Source organism: Denticeps clupeoides, chromosome 19, assembly GCF_900700375.1.
Source record: "Denticeps clupeoides chromosome 19, fDenClu1.1, whole genome shotgun sequence".
Classification (NCBI taxonomy): Eukaryota; Metazoa; Chordata; class Actinopteri; order Clupeiformes; family Denticipitidae; genus Denticeps; species Denticeps clupeoides.
This window is the reverse complement of record NC_041725.1, coordinates 11681639-11708402: the sequence shown is the minus strand read 5'-3', so window position 1 is coordinate 11708402 and position 26764 is coordinate 11681639. Positions and strand designations below refer to the sequence as shown.

General features: G+C 43.3%; 3 protein-coding genes across 5 annotated transcripts; 1 reads left to right on the top strand and 2 right to left on the bottom strand.

Annotated features, from left to right (window-relative positions):
* Positions 1-2668: 2668 nt before the first annotated feature.
* On the top strand, positions 2669-3604 carry LOC114769630 (olfactory receptor 2AT4-like). Its single transcript, XM_028962819.1, has one exon. It carries the CDS (start codon positions 2669-2671, stop codon positions 3602-3604), a length of 936 nt encoding a protein of 311 aa, XP_028818652.1.
* A 67-nt stretch (positions 3605-3671) lies between these two features.
* LOC114769234 (protocadherin Fat 4) lies at positions 3672-18865 on the bottom strand. Of its 2 annotated transcripts, none has more exons than XM_028962069.1 (16): positions 18684-18865; positions 17877-18069; positions 17263-17607; positions 16258-17165; positions 16001-16175; positions 15726-15906; positions 15336-15586; positions 10883-15202; positions 7404-7505; positions 6957-7258; positions 6788-6873; positions 6408-6587; positions 6196-6320; positions 5902-6116; positions 5519-5768; positions 3672-5440 (listed from the first exon to the last, which is right to left on the bottom strand). In XM_028962069.1, exons 1-16 carry the CDS (start codon positions 18723-18725, stop codon positions 4095-4097), a joined length of 9021 nt encoding a protein of 3006 aa, XP_028817902.1. In that variant the 5' UTR covers positions 18726-18865; the 3' UTR covers positions 3672-4094. The 2 variants fall into 2 exon arrangements, with proteins under 2 accessions (XP_028817902.1, XP_028817903.1); XM_028962070.1 differs by lacking the exon at positions 18684-18865 and adding an exon at positions 18294-18369.
* A 2871-nt stretch (positions 18866-21736) lies between these two features.
* Positions 21737-24626, bottom strand: hmgb1b (high mobility group box 1b). Of its 2 annotated transcripts, none has more exons than XM_028961696.1 (5): positions 24468-24626; positions 22914-23074; positions 22675-22820; positions 22405-22579; positions 21737-22284 (listed from the first exon to the last, which is right to left on the bottom strand). In XM_028961696.1, the coding sequence occupies exons 2-5, from the start codon at positions 23058-23060 to the stop codon at positions 22168-22170; spliced, it is 585 nt and encodes a 194-aa protein (XP_028817529.1). In that variant the 5' UTR covers positions 23061-23074; positions 24468-24626; the 3' UTR covers positions 21737-22167. The 2 variants fall into 2 exon arrangements, with proteins under 2 accessions (XP_028817529.1, XP_028817530.1); XM_028961697.1 differs by lacking the exon at positions 24468-24626 and adding an exon at positions 23587-23926.
* Between the last annotated feature and the right edge of the window lie 2138 nt (positions 24627-26764).

Here is a 26764-nt window from a genome sequence, read left to right as displayed (position 1 = left end):
TCTGAGTTGCAATACAATATTGTTTTCCATCTTGTAGAGCCCACAACCCAGTTCTTATAGCAGATTCAAGTTCAAGTAGGTTTATTGTCATTCCAGTGAAATTAAATATCGTTCCTCCAGGACCATGGTGCAACACAGAGTAGAACAGAGAGATGTCACAATTGCAGGACATAAGTATACATGAGACAAACAAGTGAAACAATACAATTTGACATGACAAGACTAGGTATGACTAGACAACACATAGTGCAATTCTCCAAATATTCACAATTTTTAAGCAAAATAAGTGTTCCGCTTTCACATTTGAATAATGTTTGTATGTTACTGTTTCTTTGGTGAAGTGAGTGAGTAGTAGGCACAAAACTACAGGACTAAAACCTCTGCCTGTGACAGTGACCCCTCCCTACCAGATGCGCTAAATGACTTCTACGCACGATTCGACAAACAGAACAACGTGACAGTGATCAGGGGCTGTGTCTCACCACTCTTTGCATAGTTAACTCAAAAAAGGCTGCTGGACCAGACAACATCCCTGGAAGATGCTCACAGAATGAGCAGACCAGCAGGTAGATGTTCTCACCGACATCTTCAATTTCTCACTGAGCACCGCTGTTGTTCCAATGTGTCTCAAGGCCACCACCATCGTGCCCGTGCCAAAAGAGGTCTTCAGTGTTGTGTATCAATGACTACCGTCCTATTGCACTTAAACCCATTATGAAGAAGTACTTTGAGAAGCTGGTCATTAAAAATAAATGAAGACCCTCTTGCCCTCCACCCTGGACCCACTGCAATTTGCGTGTCGTCCAAATCGCTCCATGGACGATGCCATTTCCACCACACTGCATCGGACCCTCACCTACCTAGACCATAAGAACACCATCATTCCTCAGCACCTGGTAGAGAAGCTGAGCCTGCTGGGCCTGAACAACTGCCTCTGTAACTGGATCATGGACTGCCTGACTGAGACACCCCAGGGTCTCATCATTAAGAACAATGAATCAGCAGACAGAGAGGAGGTGCAGCAACTGACAGACTGGTGTGAGAGCAATAATTTATTTCTGAACATGGATGAAACAAAAGAGATGATTGTAGACTTCAGATGAAGCAGGGACCACTCTCCACTAAACATTGTAGGATTCTGTGTGGAGATTGTCAAAAACACAAAGTTGCTTGAACCTCTCCTGAAATCTCAACACCAGCTCAACAGCCAAGAAAGCCCAGCAGGGTCTCTACTTTCTGCAGAGGCTGAGGAAAGCCCAACTTTGAGAGCATTCTAACCAGCTGCACTGTCTGGTTTGGGAACTGCACCGCATCGAGACCCCACAGCAGATAGTGAGGACAGCTGAGAAGATCTCTCTTCGCTCCATAACAGACTTTTACCACAGATGCTGAAACCAGAAATCCACTAGCATTGTGAAGGACTCTACACACCGCTCACATGCACTCTTCACCCTGGAAAAAGGTATCAAAGCATTCGGGCCCTCACTACGTTGTATGTTGTTTACTATTTAGTGCAGTGGTGGCCTAGCAGTTAAGGAAGCGGCCCTGTAATCAGAAGGTTGCCGGTTCGAATCCCGATCTGCCAAGGTGCCACTGAGCAAACCACCGTCCCCACACACTGCTCCCCGGGCGCCTGTCATGGCTGCCCACTGCTCACTCAGGGTAATGGGTTAAATGTAGAGGACACATTTCACTGTGTGCATCGTGTGCTGTGCTGCTGTGTATCACATGTGACAATCACTTCACTTTTTCATTTCACTTAAATGTATGTAGCTGAAATGACAATTAAGCTCAACTTCAACTTTACTTCACAGGAGCGCAGAGTATGCAAGAACAATAAGGATTGTACTTACTTTGAGTCATGTTGAGACAAGCAGAGACTAGTAGTGCAGATTTAAACCATGGAAATCCCCGGCTTCTGCCTGCCCAATGTGGCCATTTGGTAATTTCATGTGACAATAACATTAGCAAGATCCATCTTCTTCATTTAAGGCCAATATCGCTTAAGATGGGCAAATCCACTTTGCTGCTTCAAGATAATGACAGTCTCTAATACAAACCCCCTGCTGAGATAATCAAGTTACAATAGTACATTAAATATCTAGGGCTACAGTTACATAAACTGATCAATTTGAATTACCAATTAGTTTTAAAATAGAAAAGGGGCACAGATCTCAATGCCCATTTCTAGCATTTGAATTAAAGTAGTCATTTTTTTCATGCTGCAGTTTGATATTGTGGTATCCAATCCCATCGCTTTACCCAGTAGCATCCATTTTGGGTGTAGCCAATCCTTTCTTTATTTCTATGACATCAATATCTCTTGTTGCATCATCAAAACCCTACTAGACATTGGGTTATTTATATGTGAGTCTACACAAGATTTTTCCAGTTGGCTGTAGAACTGATTCCCCTCTCTACAGGGGTGCACTAAAGCTGTATTAATGCTGAATTAGAAGCCATTATTTTAACAATTTTCAGTGTACTGTTCTTTTTATTTTAGCTTTTGAATTAAATTTAATGTGATCTGTGGACCCAATACTGCATCAGTTTACACATTTTGTCCTTTTTCTTCATAATAATGAAATAGCTTTTAGTCAAAGTTACTAATTTTGTTTTTACTCCTTCCATTTTCCAGAAAATGCTAAATAGCTCAATTTAGATAAAAATGGCTTTCAGCAATGTCTCTGACTTTATAATCACAGGATTTCCAGGACTGCATCCAAACTACTATGGACTTGTGGCAGGGCTCTTTTTTGTTTTGTACCTACTGATTGCAACTGGTAATATTTTTATCTTGATATTTGTGGCATTTGAGCGCAGTCTTCACAAACCAACGTACCTCATATTCTGCAACCTGGCTGTATCAGACCTGGCACTCAGTACAACCACTGTTCCAAAGATTATTTCAAAATTTTGGTTTGATGATAGAACCATATCTTTCTATGCCTGCTTTTTGCAGATGTTCTTTGTCCATTTTTTGGGCTCATTCAATTCATTTGTCTTAGGAGTTATGGCTCTTGATCGTTTTATAGCCATATGCAATCCTCTTCGATACCCTGCTCTGATCACAAATACCACAACTGTTGTTTTGTGTGCTTTATCATGGTTGATAACAATGTCTCTAATGATAGCAGTTGTGGTTCCAGCTATATCTTTACCATACTGTAGATCAAACATAATAAACCACTGTTACTGTGACCATATTTCAATAACAAGGCTAGCATGTGAACGCGTTCGAGAGGTACAGGTCTTTGCATTTGGGGTGGCCATGTTTGTACTTTTGGCACCCCTTGCTTTCATAATTTTTTCTTATACTGCAATCATCACATCAGTAAGGAAAATCTCCACTTTTAAACAAAGGCACAAAGTATGGTCAACTTGCAGTCCCCAACTCTTCATCATATGCCTTTATTATCTTCCTCGGTGCTTTGTGTATTTGGCAAATAACCTAGCTTTTGACATTAGCACAGATGTGCGCATTCTGATCATTTTATTGTACACTGTGTTTCCCCCGGCTGTCAATCCTGGGATATATTGCTTTAGAACCCAAGAAATTAAAACATTGTTAAAGAAAAGGATCAAAAGTATGCAAGGCCAGTAATATATAAATCCTTAATTTTGTTGCAAAAATGTATATTTTTAAAAATAAATCTCTCAGTGAGACAGTATGTGTTTATGACAAGTTTATTTATAACTTGTTTATTTTCAAATGTTTTCCTTATTCATTCACTCAACTCATAACCTGTAAAAAAGTATATTATTCTAAGCATGCAAGAGTTTCAGGGAAGAACATATATCTACATACATCAACCATGTGATTTAATGTATGTGTGTTATTACAGAAGAAGTTTTTTTGCTTTTCTGATTTAATAGATTCTAAATGCATGTATGCACTGATTATATGTATCACATGTGAATAATGCCACTGGTGTAACAACCCTTCTAAAACTACAATGCAAGTATATAGTCAACAATTTAAATAATTTAATTTAATTATTAAATATTACTACATGTTTTTATTATTTAACATGCATGAAAAAAAAAAATGTGCAATTTCTGTTTCATTTTATTGTTTTTTTGCTGCAATTAAATTAAATAATTTCCTCTGCTTCACTCTGCGTATCCAAATCTTGTTGTTTGACTGGCAAACAAGCAATATCAGCAAATACCTCGGCATAGGTATTAAAATTCAAGCCATTATTAAGAAGCTGTTCCCACTGCTCTACTCCCCCCAGAAATCCCCTGCTGGCCACATTCTGAGCCTCAGGAGTGTTGCGGTTATCTCTGAAAGGTGTTGGCATCCTGAGGGGTTCATATTTTCCTAAATCGTGAAATGCTTCGGAGAACACTTCATATGTGGCGCCATGTCTGCATATTAGCTCTCTCTCATAGTCAATCTCTGAGCAGGTGAAAGAGCTGTGAGTGTCACTGTCAGACGAGCTGCCAATTGCTCTGACTGAACTGCTTTGTTGCTGCCTGCAGCCTGTCTGTGTTCCACAAAGCCTTGGAAGGATTCTGTCTTCTTGCAGGAGAGGGCTTAATCTCCTCACTTCATCCACAGAAAGTTCCTGAGGTGGCTCCATAAATTCGTCCACAAACGTTCTGTTTAAATTCAATGAATGTTCATTGCACTCTCCACTGCAGACGTAGGTCCTGTAATGCCCCCCTCCTTGGTTTAGGGTGAAGTATATTTCATGATCGTCCACAACTCCATGCTGTTCCTCTGACCATCTTTCTGTATTAGCGTCCAAACTGCAACGCTGTGCATGGCAAATGCAAAGGTCTCTGCTGAACTGCACAGTCTTTGGATGTGAATCAAAGGCAGTGTGACAGCTCTCTATTTCATAATAATCAAGTTCACTGCCTCCCACCTCATGGTGGCCTTCAATGGCAATCACATCAGGCTGCCCATGTCTGCCACCAGAAAACCTCTGAGCTCTAATATCTGCACTGTCCAAGCAAAAGGCACCATTGTCGGTTCCCTGTTTACCTTGCGCCGGCAAACAGTCAAACTGACTCTTTATTTTAATAGATTTCCTTTGTTTCCTGAGTGCAACAAACAGGCACAAAGTGATTAGGATGATAGTAGCAGGAGCAACAATGCCAATAATCCATAATTGGGCTCCTCCATGAGGTTCAAGACAAGTATAAAGGTCTTCAGTCCAGGGGCCACAGGAGTCACAGACTTCCCCTGTCACATTGTCCAAACATATACAGTTATGCCCTCCACAGTCCCTCCCTTTTGGACAAGGGGAACGTGTACAAGAGTCTGATTCAGTGGCATCCTTAGAACAGAGGCTGAGAACACAGTGTTCTTGGGACAAGCACATTTGCTGAGCATGTGCAAAACTTGGACGCACTTCCACCATTTCACTGTACCCATTAAAAGGCAGGAGTTGGCCATTGTACTTGATATACTCCACACAACCGACAAAGCCTGTCAATTTAAAGAAATGATGTTGTTTTCTGAATGTTAATTATTCTTTTTTTTTCAGGCAAAATGAATATTACTTACTTGAGTGTCGGTTCTTTGTATCTCCTCTTACAGCAGCCCCCAGTACAATCACATCTATTTGTGGCTTGTGCACAGAGTTAGTCACATTAATAACAAGTTGATCATCCAACTTCAGACTTGTGTTTAGCCCAGCTCTGTCCAGAACAAAGACATGCCAAAATCCATCTACTATGTGGTCTTCAACACGGAACTCTGACTGCTGGCCAGATTTTATGTTTCTAGAAGTTAGTACAAGCTTCCCATCCAAGATCTAGAGGATCGAGACAAAATGTGTACAAGTAATAAGGAAAAGGATCCACTGTTTTTGATAAATCTGCTTAACATGCATGTAGATTAGCTGATCTTTAAATAAATTGTAAAGTAATTGTGATAATGGAACTCACCTTAAGCTCTATAAGCTCCTTATTTCCCACACACATCAGCAACATTCCATCTTCATTTATTCGGACTTTGATCTCCAGGCTCAAAAGTGACCGAACATTAGTTTCATTTCCATGAACAATTGTCCAAAACATTTGTTCTCTTCTGTAGCTCTCTTTTATGACATACTCAAAGTAGGTGGTTTCATTAAAAAGCAATGCATTTTTCTCTGACATCTCTGTTTAAGCCAAAAAATGAATACATTTTTAGATTCACCAAAGAAAGGAAACAAGTAGTACTATTTTGTATTTCACTACCTGTAGCACAGTTTGTTCCAATAAAGTGGTCAAGACACTGGCAGAAGTGATGGAACCACCGGTCATGACATACTCCTCCATTGAGACACATAGTCTGCTGGCAAGGACGTACCACTCTTGGACACCTACAAAAATGTACTATTAGATATCATAGCAACAAAGAGTAAAATGATTGTTGTTGCTTATGCGTTACTATGAGTAAATATACATACCACTCCAACACATTGTAGGTTGATAAAGCTTTTGATGCTTCCAAAACAAGATTGTTCACTTTAATGTTTCTCATGCAACCAACAAAATCATGAGTTTTCACATGATGGGGCCATAGCAATAGGATATCAATGGACTTGACCCCACCAAACGTCAAGTTGCCCGAGCCAACATCCAGCGTCCTGTAAAGGTTGGGAAGATATATTGTACAAATCACTGGATTGGATTCAGCATTAAGTTAAGGACCTGAGAATAACTGAGATACAATCCAGAGAGTGGCAGATAACTAGTGAGACTGCTCTGTTGCCATTCTATCACCCTCAATAGAGATTTTACTTTCATTAATGTAGGGTTTCCTTCAATAAAAAGGAACAGAGAGTACCTCTCAGGACCATTGCCTTCAGTTTGAGAGAAACAAAATCTTTCAGCCTTGTCAAAAGGGCAGGTATCCACCTCAAGAGAGGCTATCTGTAAAACAGGAGCCTCTGTGAGTGAGCATAAAACAATATATGGTCTTTTTCACAAAATCACATTTTACACAAGTTGCTCACATTTCCTGTTCTTCTGATGGTGATATTATGGAAGAGCCCATCTGCCACTTGCTTTTCAGTCTCCATCTTAACAACTCCAAGGCCAAGATCATAGGAGAGACACAGCCTTTCATTTAAAATCTCAAGTGCCAGAAACTCAGGGCTCCTATGGCCTGCACCGTTGTACAAGATCAGTGCATTTGGTTGAACTGTAGCAATCTCCAGCGAGATTATGTTGTATCTGGGATCTAGGGGGGGAAACTCCATGTAGGAAAGCTCCTCAAAACCAGAGCTTTGTTCCTGACAATGGACTCCTGTCACACCTGAAATTATGTCAAATGAAGTGAGTAATTAATGAATTTAGATTGAAAGCTGAAGTGTAAAATACTTGTGAATAGTTAGAGAAAGTTATTCCTGGAACACTTAACACAAGCAACTTGTGACTAGGACAGCAATACATGACCTCACCAAAGTGACACTGACACGTGTATCCAGACACATAATTGAAGCAGTCCCCATGGAGACAAGGGGATGATGAACAGTGGTCAATGACTAGTTCACAAAATTTTCCTGAAGTTAAAAACATAAGGAGATTTATCAGAGAAAGACGTTACACAATACTGTTACTGTACATATACAGTACAGGCCAAATGTTTGGACACACCTTCTCATTCAATGTGTTTTCTATATTTTCCTGACATTGGTAGATTCTCACTGATGGCATCAAATCTATGAATGAACACATGTGGAGTTATGTACAAAAAGTACAGTCACCGGACCTGAACCCAATCAAGATGGTTTGGGGTGAGCTGGACCGCAGAGTGAAGACAAAGGGGCCAACAAGTGCTAGACACCTCTGGGAACTCCTTCAAGACTGTTGGAAAACCATTTCAGGTGACGACCTCTTGTATCTCCTTGAGATAATGCCAAGAGTGTGAAAACCAGTAATCATAGTAAAGGGCGGCTATTTTGAAGACACTAGAATATAAAACATGTTTTCAGTTATTTCACCTTTTTTTGTTAAGTACATAACTCCACATGTGTTCATTCATAGTTTTGATGCCTTCAGAGAGAATCTACCAATGTAAATGGTCATGAAAATAAATAAAACTGTCACACTGCATGCTGACAGGGGAGGGAAGTGCAGAGGCAGGACATGCTGGGAAGGGGTTTTATTACAAATAAACAATAAATAAATGCAAATAAAGGGGAATAACTTAAACTAAGCGACAGGCGTGTGGCGATTGCCAGAACTAAAAATACAAACACATACACGGTTGCAAAGTCAAGTTCACGAAAATGCTGGAGCTTTAGAAGGGGCGGAAATCTCCAGCTTTTATGCGCTGTCAGGATTGGGTACAGATGATGAGCCCCTCCAAGGGCTATGTCCTCAGAGCCCCAGCAGTACCATCAGTGGAGGCGGCGGGGCGGACGGCGGTCCTGCTGTATCCTTCTCTTGGAGGACCCGGTCCCTCGGCCTGGCTCCCCGGCATGATCAGGCGTGGTGGCCCCCGACCCTCGGCCTGGCTCCCGGCGTGGTCCCGTGTGGCGACCCCGGACCCTCGGCCTGGCTCCCCGGTGTAGTCCCACGTGGCGGCCCTGGACCCTCGGGCTGGCTTCCTGGCGTGGTCCCGCATGGCATCCCCGGACCCTCGGCCTGGCTCCCCAGCATGATCAGGCATGGCGGCTCTGCACCCTCAGGCTGGCTCCCCGGCGTGGTCCCACATGGCGGCTCCGGACCCTCTGGCTGGCTCCCCGGCGTGGTCCCATATGGCGGCCCCGGTCCCTCGGCCTGGCTCCCCGACGTGGTCCCGCATGGCGGCCCCGGTCCATCGGCCTGGCCCCCTGCGTGGTCCCGCATGGCTGCCCCGGACCCTCGGACCTGCACACAAAAATCAGGGCCGATCCATCCGGGTATGTGCAGGCCCTGTCTCTGCATGTCCCCTCTGATCCGTCTTGCGTCTTTCCCTGCACCACGCAGGGAGGTGGTCCCGGAGCCTCCAGCGACCGTTCCAGACACCCCAGGCTGGTGCCTTCTGGGACCATGCAGCCCTTCTCGCTGCACGGCCCTGGTGCCAAGGGGGGGCATTGCCAGACCATCCAGCTAGCCCCTTCTGCGACAAGCAGGCCTTCTTCCTGCCTGTCCCAGCTGGGTCCTCATGCCTACCAGGGGGCTCTATGGCGCTCCACCCCTCTGGAGGCGGACGCAGGCCCATGCCTGGCCCGCCCTCCTCACCGGCTACCGGAGGACCCAGCTCAATCGCTTCCCCACCTACCCTCCCCTCAGGAGGAGCCCCCAACCTGAACTGCACCCCGCCAAAAAATTCTTTGGGGGAGCACCCCCCGGCGGGACTTAGGGGTACCTTGGGGCTCGTCCACCTTGTCATGGCCCAGTGCAGCCAGGTTATGAACTCCCTCCCTGGGGTTTGGCTCCGCTGCTGGATCGCCATCTGGTGGACACAAAGAGGAGAAGTGGGGGCGACATACGGACACAAATGCCATGCACACACACAGACAGAGACAGACAGGCTCTCATCTGGCTCCCTCTCTGGGCACGCCGGGACCTCCTCAGGGGGCACAGCCAGGATCTCGGGAGGCGCGACCTTCTCGTCCCCGGATCCTGACTGGCGCTGGATGTGGTGGAGGGGCAGTGTTCGATCCCTGGCTCAGGCTCTGGCCGATCAAACTCCGCCCTCAGTCTCTCGAAAACTCCTGTCGGTCTCTCCCTGCTGCCAGAGGGCTGCGCTCCAGCCCCATGCTGACCCAAGCAGACACACTTGGGTCACAGATGGTGGTGATCTCATCTGCGTGTCTGCTGCCCCACTGAAGGGTCCCGGGAACATTGGGCTGTCCCACACAGGGCTGGGCACGTCGCTGGAGATGGTGGTGGGTGTGTGGCGTGGAGGGGGATGGACGTCCTCTCCAGCAGGCGTGGGCGCTGGTGCTGCGCTGCCATTCCGCTGGGGAAGGCGGGTCGGCGACCGGAGCTGGAGAGGCGGATTCCCTGCGAGGCAGTCCCGGCAGCGCAGTTGCAGGCTGGCGACCTCCCGTCGCCCTCTTCCATCAGCTGTCCTCACACTGCTGGGAGGGACACGGGTCTCCACGGACCTTGTGATGATCCCGGACGGGCACGATGGGCGGAGCCATCACGGCACCCACCGCCCAACTGGCATCATCCTGGTCATCGTCCGTGTCAACCTCGTACCCCCGGAAGTCACAGGAGTCTTCACGGACGCTGCGACAATCTCAGATGCACGCGCTGGGCGGAGCCATCCCGGCACCGACCGCCCACCGAAAATCCACGTCATCATCGCTTTCGTCATCCGTGTCCTCCCACCGGTGACTCCGAGGGTCGTCCACCCTGCGGACATCCTGGACCCATGGTGCGATCAACTCCCATGGGCAGTACTCTGGCCATTCGGGCTGGAGCCTGCCCACCTCCTCGCTGGAGGAACGCCGCCGCTGTCGTCGCTTACACCCCTGGAAGTGACGTGGATCCATGTGGCGATTGCCAGAACTCAAAATGCAAACACATACACGGTTGCAAAGTCAAGTTCACGAAAATGCCGGAGCTTCCGAAGGGGGGGAAATCTCTGGCTTTTATGCACTGTCAGGATTGGGTACAGGTGATGAGCCCAGCTGCAGTCAATCCTGACAAAAACACATTGAATGAGAAGGTGTGTCCAAACTTTTGGCCTGTACTGCATATATATATATTCTCTGAGATACAATATATATATATATATATATATATATATATATATATATATATATAATATATATATATATATATATATATATATATATATATATATATATATATATATATATATATATATATATATATTGTATCTCAGAGAATTATTTTATGTTTAAAATTCTATTCCAGGATATTGTTTTGTAGAGAGTTTCTATTTGAATGTGTTGGAGAATCTTTTTTCAATTACCTTCATATCCAAGTCTGCAGACACAATGAAATTCACCCTCTGTGCTTAAACAGGTTCCTCCATTTTGGCAGGCAACCGTTTGGCACTCATCCGCAACAACAGAGCAGTGAAGCCCTGAAAAGCCTTTAAGACATTGGCAAGAAAATCCCCCCATGTAATTGACACAGACACCATCATTGTTGCATGGATCCTGGTCGCATTCATCAATGTCTACATCACACTTCAGACCTGTGAATCCGGTTGGACACAAACAAGTAAAAATTTCATTTTGGGGAGATACAAATATTACAGCTGTGCTCTCCAAGACAACAAAGACATGTCCTATGTGAATGTGTTTATGGCAAGTGGCCCCATTGTGACAGGGGTTCATAGTGCATGGATCACTAGTAATCTGCAATATGGTTACGTTGCTCTGGGCCTCCAGTAACTTCTTGTGCATGCCTGAGATGCTACTGGCTAGTTCCCCACTCAGATACTGTCCATTGTAGCTTTTGACTGCAGCCAACAGAAGGATTGTATTGTCCAAGAGTTTGATTCCATAGACATGGGTTTTAGATGCTTGTATGTTAAAAAGACTGTCCAGAGCTTTAACAAACTTCAAATACTTTAGGGACAAAAAACTGTCAATTGATGATGATAAGATGTAGAAAAGTACACTGTTGTTCAAAGAATCATTTGAGAAGCCTTTGTAATTTACATGAACACTGTTGTTCACTGGTGGATGAAGATCATCACTTGCTTCAATGGTGATATTGTAGGTTGCTTCTCCTTGATATGGGTAGGACCACAAATCACACATTCCAAAAGGAAACCTGAACCTTTGGGGCCCGTTTTTAATGCTACAGTTGAAGATGTCAGATTCATCTTGATCGTCTGGTCTAACATTGCCAATAAAGCCACCTGGGAAAGACTTGCCAAAATATTTCACCTCAATATAGACATTTCTTTGAGTTGGAGGGTTGTCATTTTCATCAAGAACCTTCACAAGGAATGTTGCTGTTGACAATAGAGGAGGCACACCAGCATCCTGGACTGCTACTGTCAGGTGGAAAACAGAGTTAACTTCACGATCCAGTGGCCTTAAGGTGAAAAGGACACCATCAGACGTCAGAGAAAAAGGTTTTCCTGTGGAAGATGTAAGCCAGTATGTGAATGGACCTTGATTGGGAGGTATATCATCATCCTCTGCATATAGAGTGGCAACCACAGTACCATGAGGCTGGTTCTCTCTCACAAAACCTTCGTTAGGCATTAACACTGGGGCGTTGTCATTGACATCTGTAAGGGTCACCACTACACTTGTAGTCCCTGTTGCTGGGGGAATAGCCTCATCGACAGCAATGACGGTAAGATTGAAAAAGGCCCATTTTTCTCTGTCAAGGGGATTATTAACAAATATAACCCCACTAACACGATTTATTGAGAAAGAGCTGTTGTTATTGCCACTCTTAATGTTGTATGAAAAACGACTCCATGAAATCATCACATCTTGGTCTTCTGCAGTTACCTTGACAATGGAAGTTCCAATTACTGCATCTTCAGGCACCACTACAGAGTAGAGGTCTGAGTGAAATTTAGGAGGATCATTGGCATCAATAATCTGTACATGCACAATCGCTTCATCAACATCAAAGCCACTAATGCTACCTTGGTTTTTTGCAAGGACTTTTAAAAGTGCATGATTATTGCCCCAGTTCCTTAAATCTTTGGATGAGTAAATAGTTCCAGTAAGCTGATTGATTTCGAAGCCTGCCTTTCTGCTTTGACCAACAAGCAAGTAAAATACATGTCCATCAAGGCCAAAATCCTGGTCTGTGGCCAAAACTTTTCCAACCTCGGTGCCAATGGGTGAACTGTCCGTTACAGAAAATTTGTACTCATGTTTCTGAAATTCAGGGGTGAACTCGTTTATTCCTAGGATGTCAATAACAACATGAGCTGTAGTGTGGAGGTGATGAAATCCAGGGTTGGATGCCTTGACACTCAGCTCAAAACTCCGTTCTTGCTCAAAATTGAACATTTTCAGAGATGTTATAGTACCATCCTGGGATTCCAGAGAAAACACATCTAGATGTCCTGATGTCAGGCTGTATACAATCTGGCCATTTGCACCCGAATCGTCATCAAGAGCTTGAATGTGACCGATGACTGTTCCAATCGCTGAATTCTCTGTAACTGCCATAAAATATTCATGGGAAGTGAAGATTGGTGGGTTATCATTCACATCTGTAATGTTGATTGTGATGTTAATGCTTCCTGTTCTGGAAAAAAATGCACTGTCTTTGGCAATCACCCTGAGATGATGAATTGCTTCTTTCTCAAAATCTAGTTGTTTGAGAAGAGTAATCAGTCCTGAATTGTGCTCAACAAAGAATGATTCATTTTCATCTGATAGATAATAAAGCAATTGAGAATTTAGTCCTTCATCAAGGTCTGCTGCCTCTACTCTTCCAATAATTGACCCAGGACGCAAATCCTCAGGAACATAAAATGTGATAAACGTTTCAGGAAAATATGGCGTGTGCTGATTTTCATTTATGACTATAAAATAAATTTCAGCCTCGGTTGAAAATGAAGGAAAGCCCTTGTCTTTAGCTGTGACTTGTAGCATTATATAGGCATTCAAGCTGTGCTTAAGTTTTCTCATCAGAAAAACTGTCCCATTGTCCAAATCTATTTCAAAGTAAGAGGATGCATTTCCAGCAGTAACACTAAATTCAATGCTATTGTTCTGGCTAGGAAGGTCTGGATCAACAGCTAACAACTGGAGCACCTCTGTTCCCACATCCATGTTGAAAGGGACTGGCACAAAGGCACTAAAAGGAAGAAAAGAGGGTGGGAAATAATTTTGCTTCACAAAGGTCACTGTCACAGTCACATTGCTAGACAAAGGCACAATGCCACAGTCTGATGCAATGACTGTAAAGTCATGTGTTTGGTCTTCCGTGCCAAGGAGTGTAACAGCCTGTTTGGTTAAAACGTCCCCAGTAGTTGCATTCACCAAAAACACCTCACTGGGGGGCTCAATAAAGTATAGAATTTGGCTGTTTGGTCCAAGGTCACTGTCTGTGGCAGCCAATTTCATTACAAATACCTCACGTGCTTTGGTTTCAGTGATAGTGACCGAGTATGTAGGTTCAGAAAAGACAGGCACGTTGTCATTTGCATCTGAAATGTCTATCGTTACATCTGTACTGACACTCCATGAAGAATCGTTCGCATTAACTGTCACAATGTAATGGTCCCGTGTCTCTCTATCTAGAGAGTGTGCAACTACTATGGTTCCTTTTGTTTTGTCGATTTTAAATGGAAGCTCCTCTTCCTTGCTGAGTAACATGTAGGTGATAAGAGCATTGACACCAACGTCCTCATCAGCAGCAGTGATCTGTATGATTGTATATCCGACTGGAGCATCTTCTGGGATCTCTGTTAGGAAGATTTGGGTGAACCGTGGTGCATGGTCATTCATGTCCAGAATGCATATGAACACCAACGCAGTACTTGTATGCCGATGATCATTTGCATCTCTTGCCTCAATGGTCAGATTATAATTGGCTGTTGTTTCTCTATCTAAGCTCTTTGCTGTTCTAAGAATGCCTGTATTTATGTCAATAATGAAGGCCTCATCCAAATTACCTTCAGTGATATAATACAACACCTGTCCATAACTTCCAGAATCTGCATCAATAGCTAAAACGTCACAAACCAAACTTTCGGGCAAATTCTCAAAAACTTTGCACATGTATTCACTTTGATTAAATACAGGGTAGTTATCATTGATGTCGCTGATGTTGATGTGAACTTCAGCATAAGAGGAAAAAGGTGGGAAGCCTCCATCTCTGGCCTCCAACAAGAGATTGAATTCCTTGTTTGTCTCATAATCCAAAGGATTTTGCACTGTTAGTGAACCACTTTGTTCATTAAGGTCAAATTCCTCCTCTGAGTTGCCAGATACCAAATAAAAAGATACTGGACCGACTCTGTATTGTTCAGCACTGACCACAGCAACAAGGGTGCCAACCTCTTCATCCTCGGACAGCAAACTCTTTTTCACATCCACAGTAATCACAGGGAAATCGGAGGTTCTCTGAGGCCTTATTGTAATAGTTGTGCTGTCCATCTTTGGATCGTCGCCCATGTCTTTTACCACCACAGTGATTGTGACTTCACCCATCCCCCCGAGGCTCTCAGTGTTGAACACAGCGCCACTCAGTGGGTTGATAAAGAATAGGTCAGAATGCTGTCCATCCAGAGAAAATGTGAGCTTGGCATTCAGGCCTATATCTGCATCTACAGCTGTTACTCCACAGACAATGGATCCTGTAAGACAGACATTAAAAGCAAATTGCTAAATAATGCTAAATCACTATCATAATAATAATTAAAAAAATAATACATGCACTAAAATGTATCTGAATCTAAAAATGTTTATATACAAGTGTGAATAATTTACCTTCAGCCGTGTCAGCAGGAATATTTGCCACGTATGGTGCATAGAGAAACTGGGGACTTTCATCATTCACATCCTCAACCAGCACAATGACTGTAGCTGAACTGGAGAGGGGGTGTGTTGCATGACCATCACTTGCAAGCACAATCAGTGTGTACGAGTCTACAGTTTCTCTGTCCAGAACATCAGTTGTGAACAGATCTCCACAGCTCTCATTGATGCCAAAAGGTGTTTTTGTGTTCACAAGTGAGTACCTGTAAAATGACAAATGCTAGTAACTGATGGATACAGGATTATTTTCAATTTCTATCACTGGATAAAATACCATTGTTTTATGTAAAATGTGATGAATGTATATAAACATTTTGCCCCTATACTAATCCAAAATCATACCTTATTTGAGCATTCAACCCATCATCCTCATCAGAAGCAAGCATTGTTGCAAAAACTGCTCCAACATGGCCATTCTCTGGCACAAATGTTGTGACTTCCTCATCCTTGAATACTGGCTTATTGTCATTCACATCATCAATCTCAATAATTATAGTCCCTGTCCCTGTTAATGGCGGTAACCCTTAAAAAGGTACATATTTAGGATTTAATTTGATTCGCATAAGCCTAACAGTCAACTGTAAAATCTAATTTCACCAAAATCTCTGTTAAATTACCAGAGTCAACAGCGATGATTTTTAATGTGTGTTGAGGTGTCAGTTCTCTGTCTAGATCATGCAGAATTTTAAACGTTCCATTTGGATGGAGATAAAAATGTTCCTCCTCATTTCCATTCTCTAAGAAATATGTTAGCTGACTGTTTGCACCAAAGTCATTATCCACTGCAGACACCTACAAATGACACAGTAATTAATAACTGGAAGAAGAACAGGAAATTTTTAAATCACGATGGAAACGTCCTTCATTATTTTACCTGAAATGAAACTTGAGAATCTACACCATTCTCCAGAACATGGAACGTCAGGTTTGAGGCATCAAAGACAGGAGTCCAGTCATTTACATCACTGACGGAAACGTTAACAATGGCTGTAGAGGATCGCGCAATGTCTCCCTGGTCCACAGCTACAACAGTGAGCGTATGGAAAGGGTCTCTTTCCCGATCAATTCTGCCCATTACTGAGAGAACACCAAGTACAGAGTCCACCACAAACAGACCTTGGGATAGGAAGTAGCGAATCTGCCCGTTTTTCCCAAAGTCACGGTCATGAGCTGTGACTTGCAGGATGCTTGTCCCCCTTGGGATATTTTCCAGTATTGTAAGGTTAAAAAAACGTTGTGTGAATTCAGGGTCGTTGTCATTTGCATCCTCGACAAATACCGTGACGTTCATAGTGCTCGACAATTGGGGCTTTCCTAAATCCCTCACTGTTACGGCAAAAAACAAAAAATCATCGAGTTCCCTGTCCAGCTGCTCTTGTAAGTAAACCGCACCACTTCTGCTATTGATCCTGAAGGTGTGCCCGGATAAATTCTCCAAGCTATAGACAACATCAGCATTGGCTCCTGAGTCCTTATCTTCCACCTCCACAACCATGACAACAGAATGGAGCGGTTTGTCCTCTGGGATAAAGAGCCTGTTGGTGGAGATGAACGCAGGGGCATTGTCATTCACGTCCTCAACATGGATGGTTATGGTGCTGTTTGCACACAGACGTACATCCGGAGCCAAGGGACGGTCACAAGCCTGGATGGTTAGAAAATAGGCTGAAAGTTTCTCCCTGTCCAATTTCCCAGCCAGGCACAGGTCACCTTGAAGACCTAAAGAAAATGTGGTCTCCTCGTCCCCCAAGATCACTGCCGTGGTCACTTCTCCATTAAGACCTATTATATTAAAACAAGAGACAAATGTATGCTTGTGTGGTAAATCACATTTTCCGAATCCCCCTGGTTTGAGCCATGCCGCACATCCCACACTGACCTTGGTCTGCATCTGACATGTTCAGATTAAAGAAGCATGTCTTTGCCGATGCATCTTCAGGCACAGTAACTGAATACGCATCCTGCCCAAAAATAGGTGGGTTGTCATTAACATCCACCACATTGAAGATCACCCTGACCTTTGTAAACGGAGCCTTCCCATACTGGCCAGCAGCAGTAAGGATGTACAACTGCTCTGTTTCAAAATCCAGGGCACGGGACAATAGGAACTCTCCAGAGGAAGGATTGATAAGGAAAAGGCCATCTCCATCATCTTCAAGCACAGAGTACACAACAGAGGTTTTTCCGTCAACCTGAGAAAGCTGTACATATCCCACAATTTTACCTGTAAAGAAATGAGCGAATCAGCAGCAGTGAAAAGATATGCAAAATATGACTTGCACATAATTAGTCAATTATGTTCAGCATGGTGACCGTTATGCTACACTTTGAGAAACAAAACGTGTTGTTATTGGATTTTTCTGGAATATTGCTTCCATCCAAGGCAAACCAAAACAGAACTGACCAAATAATCCAAATGGTGGAATATTCATATTCCATGCATTCAGTCAACATGCATTCTGGCAACTGCAGAGAATAAACCATAAAAAGTACCTGGTTCTGTGTCTTCTTTTACCTCAAATGAGTACACTTGCTCAGAAAAGGACAGTCGACTCTGCCCTCTTCCCTCTTGTCCCAGTTTGTGCAACGTTTCTGAAATTAGGGATATCTCCAAACGACTTTTGTCTTGTTCACCATCTGGTGAATTTATAGATGCCATTATTTCTGCAAACAAGTTGCTGAGGCTCTGTTCAATTAAAAATATTAATGATCAGTGTGATGGCTTCTTAAACCATTGCATACAAGAAATGACCATAGAGTTATATATAACATACTATACAAATAAATAAATGAACCATTTTCTTTGTGATATTACAGGACTATTATTTAAAACTAGCTGAAATAAATTAGTGAATGAGTGCGTAAGTGAATGAATAAACAAATAAGTGTGATGGTGCACATGACACTTACCAAGTCCATCACAAAACACTCACAAAGACCTTTTTGTAAGTGACCTTCTCCCAGCGAAGAAACCCTATACCTTAATCCAAAGCCTTGCATTTGTCTACCCTCTTTTCCTCGGATCTCCCTTTCACACGGCTTTTCAACCGACCTGAATGGATCATTATTCCCATGACCTCCCCACCCCAATACAAGTGGGACCTACATCCCTCACGACAAGGAAGGCAAGGTCTTGGTTTAAATAAATATCACAATATAGGAATTATTGACATTAAAAATGTTACACAGTGTCAATATAAAGCATAAAAATGGTCATTCAAATAACAAAAAAAGAATCTCTTGACGAATCTCCTTTACTGTAACAGTTATTTCCCTATGATATGTTTTTATACTACTTACCAATAAAAAGACGAGAAACAAGCTAAATCCACAAGTGGACATGGTGACTGAAATCCAACCATCAATGCATCCCTGCAAAACTGGTTCTTCAGAGTGCTGCAATGGGAAAGTCCTTGCATCTCATCCTGAAAAGTGGACACAGAGGGGAGCTGTGGAAAAAGACAGACATCAGGATTGTTGGGTGCAAGTCTCGAGCATGGTGCACTCAGGGCTTCTGTTAAAAAAACGGCCACTGGCACATCCCACAAACAAGAAACCATTTAGTGCTTTCCAGTAGTTTCCAAATGTCCCTAAATTGTGTTCTTTTTCTCTCTCTTTCACTCTCTGTGTGTCCCCCTCTCCTGGGCTAATGCCAGGAGCTTGGTCACTACACTCACTGTGGTCACAATAGTCTATTTAAATATTTTCCCTGGCAGCCATGGGGTGCATCTACCCCCCTCCGACCCGTTTCAGATGTGCTTTCATTAAAAGCCAACGCGGCACTCACCCAAAAGAAAGCCTATGAAAGATGCCCATCAAAGCAGGAATAATGGCTGCAGAATATTAATCTGCACTGAATGAGCGGTGAGACAGTGTTTACCCCCAGCCTGGCTTGATTTTCCACTGAGCTTTTCTTTCCCCATTCAGCTGTACATGCCAACAGAAAGTTTTCACACCCCTTAGTTTTTTTGTGTATTTACGTTACAGATTTATTCTAAAATAGATTTAAGTAAAGTTTTTACTCAGGGATCTACACACAGCATATTGACAAGGCAAAGACAGCTTTTTGGAAAGACGTGCCATTTTGTGTTTTTTTGCCAAAATCTTGTTAATCCAGTGTTTCATAAGAACTCGTACCCATGGCTTAATATTTTGTTGAAACACCTTTGGCAGTATTCACAGCGTCAAGTCTCCTTTGTTATGGCTCCGCAAGTTTCTTCCCTGCAGTTCATAAATTCACTCTGCTGTGATCCCAGAGATGAGTCCAGAGACGTGGCTGAGCCTCTGAAGGACATTTGCAGACTGCTCCTGAAGCCACTGTCATGTACTGCCGACTGTATGACCTCATGCAGATATGTGTGCATCATTCCAAATCATGTTCAACCATCTACATTTCAATTGCAGAAGTATCTTAAGGAGGCACCTCAGCTCAATTTTCAGCACTAGGTTTTTATTGTCGCTCTATCGTATGGACACAATACATAATAAAACAACGTTCCTCCAGGGCCACGGTGCAACACAAGAGCTGAACAGAACAAAAGTTGGACAAGAGCAGCACAAAACAGAGCACCGTCCTCCAGTAGCTGAGCAGTGCAAAGTATGCAGAACAGATTTTTCATCTAGGACAGCAATAAAAATAAATGGGACATTTGTAGCAGCGTCATGACAGAAAAAGTCCTGTTTTATACAGAAAGTGCAGTAGAAAATGTTTCAGTTCAGGTTGGGGGCTCTGATTAAATATGTTCCCCATTCTGGGTGGGAATACTTATCTAACTATTGTGTTTCAACATTTAAATTTTTTTACTTTTACTTTAAAATGTATGAAAACACATTCTGACTTTACTCACCATCAATGAACATTTTTTTGGACACACCTTCTCATTCAAGGTGTTTTCTTTATTTTCATGACCATTTACATTGGTAGATTCTCACTGAAGGCATCAAAACTATGAATGAACACAAGTGGAGTTAAGTACTTCATAAAAAGTGGAGACCTGGCCTCCACAGTCACCGGACCTGAACCCAATCGAGATGGTTTGGGGTGAGCTGGACCGCAGAGTGAAGGCAAAGGGGCCAACAAGTGCTAAACACCTCTGGGAACTCCTTCAAGACTGTTGGAAAACCATTTCAGGTGACGACCTCTTGAAGCTCATCGAGAGAATGCCAAGAGTGCAAAGCAGTAATCAGAGCAAAGGGCGGCTATTTTGAAGACACTAGAATATAAAACATGTTTTCAGTTATTTCACCTTTTTTTGTTAAGTACATAACTCCACATGTGTTCATTCATAGTTTTAATGCCTTCAGTGAGAATCTACCAATCTAAATGTTCATGAACATAAAGAAAACACATTGAATGAGCAAGTGTGTTCAAACTTTCGGCCCTTTACTGTATGTATACTCAACTATACAAGGCTGTAACAAAATATGGGAAAAGTGAAGGGGTGTGACCCTTCACCGTGAACTAGTTATAACATAGAAGGGACAGATACTCTGCTCTAGTGTACTATTACATGCTACCTCCAATACATTAAAAAAAAGAGTATACAACAGTGGGGCAGCAGTGACCTAGCAGGTAAGGAAGCAGACCCATAATCCGATTGTTGCCGTCATGGCTGCCCACTGCTCACTAAGGCCGATGGTTAGAAGCACCGTGTGCTGTGAAGGGTTTTCTAATTTAATAAAATTTCAGCCAAGAATCTAAGAGCTCCTTTTACAAAATTCTAATTTACCTGAAGTGCCATTTCTAAAATGTAATATAGAAGCTCATTTGAATGGTGTTTAAGAGAAGTATTTAGTCCCTGTGTTTTGACACTAAGGTAAAACCAGGCTTCTATGACAAGAGCCCTCTCTGGTGGAAGAGACAAAGAACTACTACAAAGAAAAACTTTTATTATTCACCCTGGAAATTTAACCAGAAACCAAATAAGCTGTAAAATAAAAATCCATCAGATAATTATGTCAGGAAAGGAGACGGAGGCACACATTTTTACATTGTTTCCTATTTAATAACTATGAGGATAACATAATTATGCAAATTATATCTGTCAATGGGTGTAAATGCAGCAACCAAATCCAGACTGCGTGAAGCCAGGCACACCAACACATTCTCACTTAATTCCTATCATTTAATTGCCCTTTTTGACATTTCTGTGGGTAAAAACCACTCAGGAATGACAGATGCAGAACCAAAATAATGTACAACTAAGCTATGGCAATGCGTGTAAGGTCCACTATCACAACTGAAGTTTAAAATATACCAGTAAGTATAGCTTATCAGCTATCATTTTGTCCTCGCTCCCCTTAATTTTTAGAACGTAAAGGTTTTAATTAAAAAGATAAATAGCAGAAAAACCTTTTTTAAAAAAAGAGAAATTTATTTGAGACACATTCTTGAATGTCAACAAAAGAGCTGCATTCTTGTAATTAGAGTGGTATTCAAAGTACAGTTAAAGGACATAACAATGGCAAATACAAAAAATAAAAGAACATGTGATAATACACTACCAGTCTACATACACCAAATATTGTGCTGTGCACCTTTGAGGAAACAGTTAGCTACTTCCACGTTGTTTAAAACCTTTCCCTAAACTGCTCCACACATGAACTACCACTAAGAAATAAAAACAGGACTGAAGACACATAGTGTTAACTTTACAAAAGGAGAATAACACTGTACATCTTAAAAACCTTTCATATACACAGCCTAACACGTCTTGATCCTGGTGAAGTGTGTACAATTGGGTTTTAATGGCATCAACAGGAATCCGGGCTATCAGTAGCTAATCTACTCATCATCTTCTTCATCATCATCTTCCTCCTCCTCTTCATCCTCTTCCTCCTCATCGTCATCACACTTTGTGGACAACCCTGCAATTCCCTTAGTGCGGTATGCAGCAATATCCTATCACGTAAGGAAAACAAATATATGAATAATAGGAAAAGTTAAATGACAATTAGTTGGATCTCTTGATGAAGATCGGGGAAAAAAAAACATTATTCGAATAGGAGATGCAAATGTAACCTTATCATATTTCTCCTTCAGTTTCGCAGCCTTCTTTTCATAAGGTTGCTTAACTTCAGCAGATGAGCTGTTCCACATCTCGCCCAGTTTCTTTGCAATGTCCCCAATAGACAGTCCAGGGTTCTCGCCCTTGATCTTTGGACGGAAGTCAGAGCAGAAGATGAAGAATGCAGACCTGGGTGAGGAAAAAAAAAATTTACATACAGAGTTACACAAACAAAACCTGCTTTCAATTATTGCAATACTGAACACGAAAGGCGGGGCTCTTACGGTGGTCTTTTGGGGGCGTTGGGATCCTTGAAACGCCTCTTCTTCTCGCCCTTGGGTGGGATGTAATTCTTCATTTCTCTTTCATAGCGAACCTTGTCTTGTTTAGCCATGTCCTCAAATTTGCCCTTTTCCTTGGCAGACATAGTCTACAACAAAAGAAGCAGATTTTCCTCACGTTATGTGTACAATAAACAGTTAATTATAACAGTATTATTAATTTGGGATTCGCAACACCACACCTTCCACCTCTCAGAGCATTTTTTGGAGAATTCAGAGAAGTTGACAGAAGCATCAGGGTGTTTCTTCTTGTGTTCCTCCCTGCAGGTCTGCACAAAGTAGGCATAGGAGGACATCTTGCCTCTGGGCTTCTTTGGATCTTTACCCATCTTGAATTCTTATTCTAAATTGAGGGTAAGGAAAAAAAAAAAAAAAAAAAAAAAAAAAAAAAACAGCAAATCTTTACATTGAAGGAGAAAAAACGTCACATGTAATAAAAGAAACGTGCAAACTGGACTGGCAATATTTAATTTACGTTCAGCAAATATGACGTCAAATTCACCCTTTGTTAACATGAATTAATTTTTTTTCTTACTAAATCTGTGTTAAATCTGGGCTACGGTTGATCTGAAATAAGATCTAAACGTTTGCTCCGGGTCGCTCGCTAAACGCCATTTGTAACCATTATTTCCAATGGGCTTCGGTTAAGGGCTTCGGCGCCGAGATTACAACAATAACATTTTTCCTTCCATTTTGAGAAAGCCGTCCTCATGAGAGAAAGTCCCCCTCATTTGTCCCCACCCACATTCCTGGGTAATTTCGAGTCGGAAAGTACAACGAATTCGCCGCTTCTCTGCCTATTTTCGCGAACCGCGCCTCAGTATTGTCGCTGTATAAGCTAGCCAGTTAGCTTGCCGTTCGCAATGGGCTTCGCGTTTAGTGCGCAGAGGAGAAGCTCCGAATGGCCGTCGACGGGAGCTAGGCGGGCTAATGCTAGCAGCCCCGCTCTCCAACATGGCTCCTTTTCTTTATGTCTGCTGCAGCCGCGCAGCCCACAGCGAGGCCGTGGAGGCCGGGCGCCGCGCCGCTCCACGGTCCCCGCGACGGAGTGCATGTCGAGAATCATAAAATGATCTAAAACGATCTTATCTTAAATAAAATTAAAAAAGGACACATGCGTGTATGTTTTCTTTTTAAAGGAAATATCGCTCGCAGCGCACACCCGCCCCCCTCCGCACAGACGGGCAGCGCTGAGCTTTCGCCGCGCCTCCGAACCGCCACGGGGCTGGTTCTGGACGAGACTGACCGAACAGAACATTTCGCTTGATTCGCACAGTTTCAACGTACGAACGGAACGACTTGGCAAAAAAAAAATCTCCCCGTCCAGAACGAACGCTAGCCGGTTAGCTGGCTAGCTTCCCGACAGAGCCGTGCTGCTAGCCTGGCTCGGTCACAGGCTGGGCTGCTGCCCGAACGGGATAACGCCAAGTCACTCGAAACAAGATAACTCTTCCCCGTCACAAGCCGCACATAATTGGAGTCGTATAAGGGGGGAAAATGTGGATTTGTTTGCTCTTTTTTTGTCACTAAAAAAATTTTAATTTCCCCCCGTCAGAAGCTACACGGGCGGCTAAGATTTACTAGTAATCCAACAAAGGCATGTACACTGAGGATGAATTTTTGGCCAGTCTGTCCTCTAAAAATGAACAAAAGTGACCCACTCCGCCCGCAACGAAGCGCCGCGTTTTTTTCCGTCACTTTTGGGAAAATATTAAGAAACGTCCGAACGAACGTACCCGTAGCAGGCGCTCTTTCTCCGGACAGATAATGGGCACCGACACAACGCTATTACGCGGACTCCGGAGGCGCACGCAGCTCAGCCTGCTTAGGCGAAACGCGGCCGAGGGGGCGACGCGATTGGCTGCCGCCAACTCCCCGGCCCGCCTGATTCGCCTCCGGCGCCCCACGGTCCGGGTCGCGGGCGGCCGCCGGTTGGCCGCGTCCGGGGCCGCGTCACCCGTTCTTCGGAAGGCGCGCTGGTACGATTTTTTTGGGGGGGACCGGTGACAGCGCCGATGCTTGATGCTGATGCTGCGACTCGGACTCCGAATTCGCATCGTTTTGCTTCATGGAGTTTTGTTGCTTTTAGATGTTTTTTTTTTATGTATCAGTGTGACTTTAATCGGGCGTACGATGCAAACCTAGCGTTTAGCGTGCATAACATCGAGTTCGTAGTGACATGGTAAAAACAAAACGTATCAAAAGTTCACGTCGCATCCGTATATATACAATAAAAGCAAAGGTTTAAAAGCGCCATATTTCTTTCGCGCATTTCCATCCTCCAGTACACATTTTATTTGGGGAGAACAGAGAGTTGGTTCTCTTGTGTGTTGTTCAAGTTCAAGTTCAGACGCGGTTCTCCGCTGAGGGGCGCTGAACCCTCAAAAACGCGAGGTGCCGAGCCGGAGGACTGCAGGAAACAAACCTTTTTTAATGAACACGAATGCATGTGTAATTAATGTGTTTATTGACAGATAACTATGCTATTATTTACACCTTTAACGGACTGGTAACATTTAAAGTTGGAATACTTTTATTATTTCTGTTTTCTTTTTATTATTTAACTGTCTGATAAAACAAGCCTGTTGGGAAAACATATTTCTGTATATATATATACACACACACACAGTACAGGCCAAAAGTTAGAACACACCTTCTCATTCAATATGTTTTCTTTACTTTTCTTTACTTTACTTTACTTTACTTTACTTTACTTTATACTCCCAGCTTCAAAATTGCCACCCTTTGCTCTGATTACTGCTTTTCACACTCTTGGCATTCTCTCGATGAGCTTCAAGAGGTCGTCACCTGAAATGGTTCTCCAACAGTCTTGAAGGAGTTCCCAGAGGTGTTTAGCACTTGTTGGCCCCTTTGCCTTCACTCTGTCCAAACTTTTAGCCTGTTTTGTGTATATAGGTCAATTTTAAGTATTGTTGTGTTAGATCCTTTTAGTGCCTCTCTGCCTATAAACTACTTGTATCCTATATGCTACCATCATATAATTCTATTCAAAATAAAAGCCATTCTCAGTGTATTTCTACAGTGTATTTACATCATCAATTGCTTTGACTTTGGGCCTTTTACCATCTTGGTCATGTCATATCAATTTACTGAATAGTTAATTAAAACAAATGCTGTTGCCGCAAATAAATCTAAAAATATTATTTATCCCAGTTAGCTGGGCTATGGTTCCTTTTATGAAGAAGACCCCTGTCACGCCTACAAAGGTACAGTTGAGCCATTGCTGTCAAGCACGTCAGCCATGCCTTGCAGGCTTTTAATCAGCACAGTGCACATCTCCCATCTGTTCTTTTCTCGTTCACACCACGGGGTCACAGTCGCATTAAAGGCAGGCAAATACTGTTGCCAAACAACTCGCCCCAGCATGTCTTCAGGGTGGCCAGGGTCGCCTCAGAAGCAGAATCTTATCTGAAGGAACTATGACTGCATGATGGCAGTTTAATGAATACACAGCTTATCAAATAAGTTGTTTTGGAATTTTGGACTGCTTCCTTCCTGTTATTTCCTCCACAGATAAAGCAGTCTCCTGGTCAACTAAAAGATGTCCTCCTGGGTCAACTCCTCACTTGTCCTTTCTGAGCTGAAGTGGACGGCAGCATGGCGTGGTCTGTGTGCATGTTGTGCATTAGTGTCAGGCAAGTGAAAAGGGGGACATGGACTTGTCTCTTGTGGTTGGGGACGCTGGAAGAGCGTGAGGGCTTGCGGAAGACGGGGAGCAGAGGAGCGGGAACTGACAGCATTTCAGTGGGCCACACGGCAGCATCAGGAGCGCACGTTGGAGGAAAAGGCAAAGCCTTTACCGTGGCTGGAGTGAACAGGAGACGGGCTGGCTCAAGAATTGTCTTCGAGAACAGCAGGATCCAAAACAGATGAGGGATGGCCAAAAACAGGCAGGTGTAATCTGTGAGAGTGAAGTGCGTTTGCGTTTAACCCATTAGTGGGCAGCCACGAATGGCGCCCGGGGAGCAGTGTGAAGGGACGGTGCCGTGCTCAGTGGCACATCGGCCGATCA

What these genes read in the sequence shown, in the direction of transcription:
- LOC114769630 (XM_028962819.1), top strand. Translation starts at nt 2,669, where the DNA reads ATGGCTTTCAGCAATGTCTCTGACTTTATAATCACAGGATTTCCAGGA.
- LOC114769234 (XM_028962069.1), bottom strand. Translation starts at nt 18,725, where the DNA reads ATGTCCACTTGTGGATTTAGCTTGTTTCTCGTCTTTTTATTG. An exon ending in GGGTTGAATGCTCAAATAAG is followed by an intron (nt 15,587 to 15,725) that starts GTATGATTTTGG and finishes GTCATTTTACAG; the next exon opens with GTACTCACTTGTGAACACAA. An exon ending in CCATCAGAAGAACAGGAAAT is followed by an intron (nt 6,874 to 6,956) that starts GTGAGCAACTTG and finishes CCTGTTTTACAG; the next exon opens with ATAGCCTCTCTTGAGGTGGA.
- hmgb1b (XM_028961696.1), bottom strand. Translation starts at nt 23,060, where the DNA reads ATGGGTAAAGATCCAAAGAAGCCCAGAGGCAAGATGTCCTCCTATGCC. An exon ending in AACGCCCCCAAAAGACCACC is followed by an intron (nt 22,580 to 22,674) that starts GTAAGAGCCCCG and finishes TTCCTCACCCAG; the next exon opens with GTCTGCATTCTTCATCTTCT. An exon ending in TGAAGGAGAAATATGATAAG is followed by an intron (nt 22,285 to 22,404) that starts GTTACATTTGCA and finishes CTTACGTGATAG; the next exon opens with GATATTGCTGCATACCGCAC.